The 6,793-nt window shown below is 49.1% G+C and overlaps 1 protein-coding gene and 1 long non-coding RNA gene across 2 annotated transcripts in view; one reads left to right on the top strand and one right to left on the bottom strand.

The window, feature by feature from the left end:
* The window catches only part of St6galnac1 (ST6 N-acetylgalactosaminide alpha-2,6-sialyltransferase 1), a 3,502-nt gene extending 2,198 nt beyond the window's left edge, over positions 1-1,304 (top strand). Inside the window, 4 exon segments of the mRNA XM_033767889.1 lie at positions 86-189; positions 379-468; positions 551-650; positions 860-1,304. Coding sequence (XP_033623780.1) covers positions 86-189; positions 379-468; positions 551-650; positions 860-1,051 — 486 coding nt within the window. The 3' untranslated portion in view covers positions 1,052-1,304.
* The window catches only part of LOC109117862, a 41,798-nt gene that overhangs the window by 15,332 nt on the left and 19,673 nt on the right, over positions 1-6,793 (bottom strand). The window lies entirely within an intron of this gene.

Raw genomic sequence — 6,793 nt, 5'->3', positions numbered from 1 at the left:
CTGTCGCCGTGAGGGCGGCCAGACCAGGCCAGGGTCAGCAAGCCGGCCGCCCAGCCTCCCGGGCCTTGCTGTCCTTCATCTTCAGGACGTCCACTACCTACACTTCCTCGAGGGCGCCCGGGACTTCGAGTGGCTGGAAGCATTGCTTCTCAATCAGACCCTGGCAAAAAAGAGCCTTTTCTGGTTCAGGTACCCCCTTTCCTCCTTCCATGCCCTCACCCCGGGCTGCACTGTGAACTGAGTGGCTACAAAGGGTTGGACAGGTGGGGCCAGCCTTGGCCAGCACCTGGTGATGGACGTGTTCTGCCCGGGACCTCGACTTGGAGCTCTCAGGCCAGCTAAGAGAACTGAGCCCCAGTGACCCATCCCTACTCACAGGCGCAGGCCCCAGGAAGCTTTTCGGGAAGGCTTGCAATTGAACAGATACCTGCTGCTACACCCAGACTTTCTCCGCTACATGAAGAACAGGTGAGAGCAGAAAGCCAGGGAATCACCTCATCCCTCTCATCCCAGCAGATTCCCAACAGCTGGGATCTGGGGCATTTTATAGGTTTCTGAGGTCAAAGACCCTGAACACGGCCCACTGGAGGATATACCGGCCCACCACCGGCGCCCTCCTGCTGCTCACTGCCCTTCAGCTCTGTGACAAGGTAAGGCTGTGCCTCCGGAGCGGGGACGAGCTGGGGGAGTAGCTGGGGCTACTCCTAGGTCAGGTGACCGGGCTGGTGCACTCCTGGGGCTGGGGTAGCGCACACACGTGCAGCCAGGACCTGCACCTGGACCCACAGGAGCGTTAGCCCGTGAGAAGACACCTGGGAGAAGACTCCGCAGCCCCATTTGTCCTCCACCCTCCACCTAGGTGAGCGCCTATGGCTTCATCACCGAGGGCCACGAGCGCTTTTCTGATCATTATTACGATAAAACATGGAAACCACTCATCTTTTACATCAACCATGACTTCAAGTTAGAGAGAGAGGTCTGGAAGCGGCTACACAATGAGGGCATCATCTGGCTGTACCAGCGCCCCCAGACTGCCACAGCAAAGAACTGACTGCCACCTGGGCTGCGGCAGTCTCTTCCTCGGCCTCCTTCAAAACACGAGGTGCTGTAGGAGTCTCGAGGCTCCTCTGCCATTTGCCCAGGGCTTGGACCAGCCTTCCAGCCTCCAGGGAACACCTGTGAAGGAGAAAAAACTCCCTCAAGGTGCCAAGCAGTTGGGGTCCTTTGGGAAGTTGCTGCAGGCTCTGATGGAGATTCCCAGGACCAGGGATTTTTTTTTCTTTCTTTCTTTTGGGCCAGGGATGGAACTCGGGACCTTGCGCCTGGCAGGCAGGCAGTGGAACCACTGAGCTAAATCCCCACATTATTTTAAAAAGCACTCTGTACTGTCCAAAAGTGACACGGTGCAGAGGAAAGAGCAGAACATGGAGACTTCTACACTGAGGGAGAATTCCAGATCTTCTCCTTTGACATCATAAATCTTGGTGTTATCTGACGCTCCTTCCAGTGATCACCTGATTCTAAAAGTGCTGCACTTTTCCTTGTTCTCTGAGTTATTTGACAGCTCTATGTCTTGTAGAAAACAGAGTAAAGCACATGATTCCTGCCCATGAAGATGCAAATAAATCTGGTACAGTGAAGATCTCATAGCTCCAGGGATGGTCACCAGTCTGGCACAGACTAGAGAATTCATTCTCCTGACCCTTAATGCCTAAACGTGTGTCTGTGGCTGGAGTTCTCTGCCAAACCAGTTTTTACTTCTTTCTGGTTCTTTCATTAATGAATAAATAAAATAGTTGACACGTGTCCATTTTATATTTGTGTGACAGTTACAATCGTATCCTTTATGCATTTCCTTAGGCCACTCTTCTGGCCTTAAGTGGCTTTTAAGGTATCCATTTCACAAGGATTTTTAAAATGACTGTAAATAGCCCAACACAGCAGGTTTTTCTTTCCCTTTCATTCTTCCATCCTCCCATTTCTTGCTCAAACCCCACGATGAGGTTTCTTTTTGGAAGACAGGGTCACATTATGTAGACCAGTCTGACCTCGAGTTCAAGATGCTCCTGCCTCAGCCACCCGAGGACTGAGATTACAGGCGTGCAGCATCGCATACCAACTCCCCACGGTGAGAATTTGAGCTATGCGAAAGCCAGTTCAGTTCATCTTAACCTTTGAACCAAATCTCCAGGATTTGGACACTGGAACCCAAAAGAACTCAAGATTCTAAACAGAAGAGCACTCGGTAAGAGGTGGAAGGGCAAAAACAAAACAAAAAACAAACAACAATGGATTTAGGCTCAGGGTACAAATGGGCCCGGGCTTTGCTTTGCTCCGACAGGGTGCAGTGGCAGCTCTGGACGGCAGGCGGCGGCAGCGGGCGCCAGATGCTTGCGGTTCCCTGCTGCCCAGCTCCCCAGCTCCCCAGCTCCCCAGGCGGGTGGCAGGAAGTTTCACACAGCCCCTGCGGCCTCGGCTGTCTGGGAGTCTTGGATGTGGGAGGAAGGCCCTGCTTGGGGATGCGTTTGGAGGCAAGGCGACCTGTCGTGCTGCTGCGGGTGATTTCCCCAGAGGAGGAGCCGTAGCGCAGGGCAAGACAGCTGTGCGCAGGCGGATCAGAGCCCCACCCCAACAGGTGCGGCCTGGGCGGGACAGGGGAAGCAGCGGCCACAGGTTCAGAGCTGGCCTAGGGGAGGCTCTGTGCAGCGGGATGGGGCTGAAGCTAGGGTACGCCTCCCCCAGGGACCCAGCACCAGACCCCAGATCCAGTGGTGCTTCGCCCTGTTCCTGTAAACACTAGGGGGCCAGTTCATCTTCACTGCATTGTCAGAGGAGGACAGCCAAGGTGATGCGACCTGGCCAAGTGGCTCCAGTCTCCGGCCTCCGAGGGGCTCGTTCCTGCCCGGTCCTCCCCCGGGCAGAGCCACGCGTCCGCGCACACAGTGGGCGCTGTCCACGTGAAGCCACGCAGACCGGACTGGGAACCCTAGGACGAGCAGAGAGGGGTCCTGGCCTTTCTGCAGCGCCTGCGACGGACAAGGAGGTGGCTGTGTCCCCCCCTGTGAGGGAGCGTGCGTCCCTGGGGCTTCTTCGGGCTGTGCCCCTTCTTAGCTGTGCGACTTCACCCCACTTTATCACCAGTCGCCACAGCGCCGGGTGTGGGCACCACAGCTAGTCAGGGAGGAAGAGAAAACGAGCAGCCTCAGTCAGGGGTCTTCCCCACATCCAGGTCTTCACTAAACTCAGCTTCCGTGAAAAGGCTGAGCCCCACTGGGCTGGGTACCCTGGGTCCAAAGTGGAATATTCCGGCAGGAAACGTTCACGGAAAACAGATTTGAACAGTCTTTTGTTCTTGGAAAAGATGACTCAATGTAATGAATGTGTCATTTTCTCCAAGTTAATTTATAGATGGAATGTAATTCCTATAAAAATGTCAAAACATTATTTGTTAGACCATAAACTGACCCTGAAATCCATGTGGAAGAGTGAACACGTAAGAATATCATGGAATGGGCCTGAGTTTCATTTCAGTGGCACCGTGCCTACCTCACAAGCACAAGGTCCTGAGTTCAAACCCTAGTACAAAAAAACCCAAAACACCTACCCCCCTCAATCTAGAAGTACCTGCCTGAAAAAAAAGTTGCCAGAGGGGTCTAACTCTACCAGATATTAAGATACAAATTATAAGCCCCAGGCTAGCCTGGCCAACTTAGTGGCACCATATCTTAAAACTTAAAAGCGGGGTAGAGCTTGAGACATAGCTCAATAGTAGACTTGCTTAGCATGGGTTCAATTCCAAGCACAAAGAAGAAAAAAGTCTGGGTATAGACAAAGTACATATAGAAATCAGGTCAAAACTGACTTTGTGAATAATAGCTGCTCAGACAACTAGATAGCCATTAGGAAAGGGACCAAACTGTATCTATAACTCCATCCAAAATAGACTCTAGATGTTTCAGAAACCCAAATGCAAAAAACAAAATAATAAGAGAACTAAGAATTCATGAGTGAATATCTCTTTGACCAAAGTGCAGGAAAATGTTATCTATGACTCAAAGTCTAGAAGCAAAACAAGACTGACAAATTTTACTACATAAAAACAACCAAAATTTCTATGGCAAAAAGTTCACCACAAGATCCAAAGACAAATTAAAAACTGGGAGGAAGTGTTTGCAACATATATCCTGGAGGTATTGGTCAGCTTTTGTAAGGAAAGTTAAAACTTTAAATTGGAAAGGCTTGGGGTTAAGGCTTTCGGCTCTCTAAGGCGCGTAATCACTGGTTCACCTCTTCTTTCCCTGGATACCTGGCCAGTTCCCTGGGAAAAAACAGGGAGGACTTTGTTAAAAAGACCAGATGTTCTTAACATCAAGATAAGGAATGTGATGCATTCCGCCCCTCCCGGACCCCTGGCCAGGGCCCGGTTGGGACGTGACTGCAAGCACATTCACCTTTTTCCGCGCCAAAAGTACAGATAGATTTACTGCCTTTGTCTAGAGAGCTATATAAACAGCCCGCCTAGCCCAGGCTGCTGCTGCTGTATTACGCCCAGGATTGAGACTTGTAGCCGAAGGGACTGCTGAAAAGACCCGTGCTGTGTTGCGAGTGATGGACCTAATTCCTCCAACATTCCGGTGTTGTTGCCAGAGAGCCTACGGGTAATTTCCCGGATAGAGTCCCTCTTGCTGTTACAGGACTTCCCTCTTCCTTTGTCCTCTCCATTCTTACTTTCTCGGATAGAGTCCCTCTTGCTGTTAGAGGACTCCCCTCTTTCTTTGTCCTCTCCATTCTTACTTTCATTTTCTGTATGCGCATATCCTTCAATAAACTTTCCCTTTTGCACTTATTTGAGGCTGGTGGACGTTCTTTTAGCGGATCGAGCCAAATTAATTAGGAGACCGTGCACGGCAAAGGGCAATAAATAAAATTTGTCCTTACAGCTTTCTGTTGCTGTAACAAAATACCTGACAGCCATCACTTAAAGGAAGAAGGGTTAATTGTGGTTGGGGATTCAGTGCATGGCGGGCTGGCTCCAAGGCAGAGAGAGCATCGTGGTAGAGGGGCAGGGCAAAGGAAAGCTGCCCACCTCACGGCAGCCAGAAGCAAAGAGAGAGGAAAAGAGACAGACACTGAGGGGGGCAGAAGCAGCTGCAGACAGGACATACCCTTCAAAGGCCTACATTCTCAGAGACCTACATCCTCAACCGGGCCCTGAATCCCAACAGCACATCCATCTGCGAATTCATCAGTGGATTCATCCAGGCTCATCCAGCCTGTGGCTGGCATTCTGGAGCACATGAGCCTTTGGGACATATTTTTGATTCAGTGTGGGACAATGAACAAAGAGCTACTGCCCCTCATACAAAGGGATTTGAAGGAAAGAGACCAGAACTCTAGTAGAAAAATTAGTAGAAACACAAGGAACAAGTCCCTCCCAATGACAGAGAAGTGGCCCCCGCATGTGAAAAATGGTTCAACTTGTCTCAAAGTTTAAGAGAAATGCAAAGTGAAATTACTCTATTTTTTCACCCAGGAGACTGGCAAGTTAAAAAGGTGGGTAATCATCTTGTTGGCAAGGCAGTGAGAAGTGGAAACCTTAGAATAACGAGAGTATAAATGGGTACGGCCATGTGGCAGTGAAATGACCAGCATCAAAGAAAACTAGATGTATCCCTGCCTTTCGACCAAACAACCCCATACCTAGGAACCCATCCTGAAGATTCATACGGACGACAGTAACAGAAACATACACAAGTTTACTCACTGCAGCACTGTCTGAAATTGCCAAAAGCTGGAAACTACCAGAATACCTGAACGCAGAAGTAAACAAGACTGGGGAACGAGGCAGCTGGGGGAAAACGAGGAAGCTTTATATGAACTGCACCAGAGTGGCTTCTAAGGTATTCTGTTAAGTTAGAAAAATAACGACAACCAAAATTTTATTTTATTTTTTGGTTTTTTTGAGACAGGGTCTCACTGTGTAGTTGAGACTGACCTGGAACTGTGTAGCCCAGGCTGGTCTCAAACTCACAGCGATCCTCCTGCCTCAGCCTCCCGAGTGCTGGGATTACAGGCGTGCGCCATCATGCCCAGCAACAACCAAAATTTTATAGTACAGGTTGAGTATCCCTTACCCAATTGCACACACTGGATACGTTCCCGGTTTTCTATGTGTTTGGATTTTAGAATATTTGCATGACAGTATCATGAGATTTCTTGGCAGTGAGACCCATGTCTAATTATGAAATTCATTTCTATTTCATGTATACCTTATACTCCAAGTGAAGGTAACGGTATAGAATATTTGCAGTGTACCTGTGGTGTTTCTGTTGTTTTGCAATTCAGACTTTACTGCTTATTAGTTATGTCACCCCACACCATGTTAGGAAAGGAGACTTTGAGAAAATATACTGGGAGCGTTGAGCAGACAATGGCAACATAGATGAAAGTGTTCAAGTATTTTATGCAAGGTAATAAGAGGCACCGTGGCCACCACCTCCCTAGAAATTTGTACATTTCATATAGAAACAGTAAAAATATTTCATCGGAATTCAGTTAGTATTACTCTTTGTAATCTAGCAATCATGATAAGTAAAAACAATTCCAGAATCTTCACAGCAAAACAAAAATTTTTTTCTCATTACCAGATGTTTTCAAAAAAAAAGAAACAGAGGGAAACATAACAAAAACCGCACAAGCCAGGCTTGGTGGAGCACACCTGTAATCCCAGCACTCGGGAGGCTGAGGCAGGAGGATCCTTGTGAGTTCGAGACCAGCCTGGGCCACAGCGAGT

The sequence above is a fragment of the Fukomys damarensis genome, unplaced genomic scaffold (genome assembly GCF_012274545.1).
Source record: "Fukomys damarensis isolate Sample0158 unplaced genomic scaffold, DMR_v1.0_HiC HiC_scaffold_23, whole genome shotgun sequence".
In the NCBI taxonomy this organism is placed as follows: domain Eukaryota; kingdom Metazoa; phylum Chordata; class Mammalia; order Rodentia; family Bathyergidae; genus Fukomys; species Fukomys damarensis.
The sequence above is the reverse complement of the archived record's forward strand: the minus strand, read 5'-3'. Positions and strand labels throughout refer to the sequence as shown.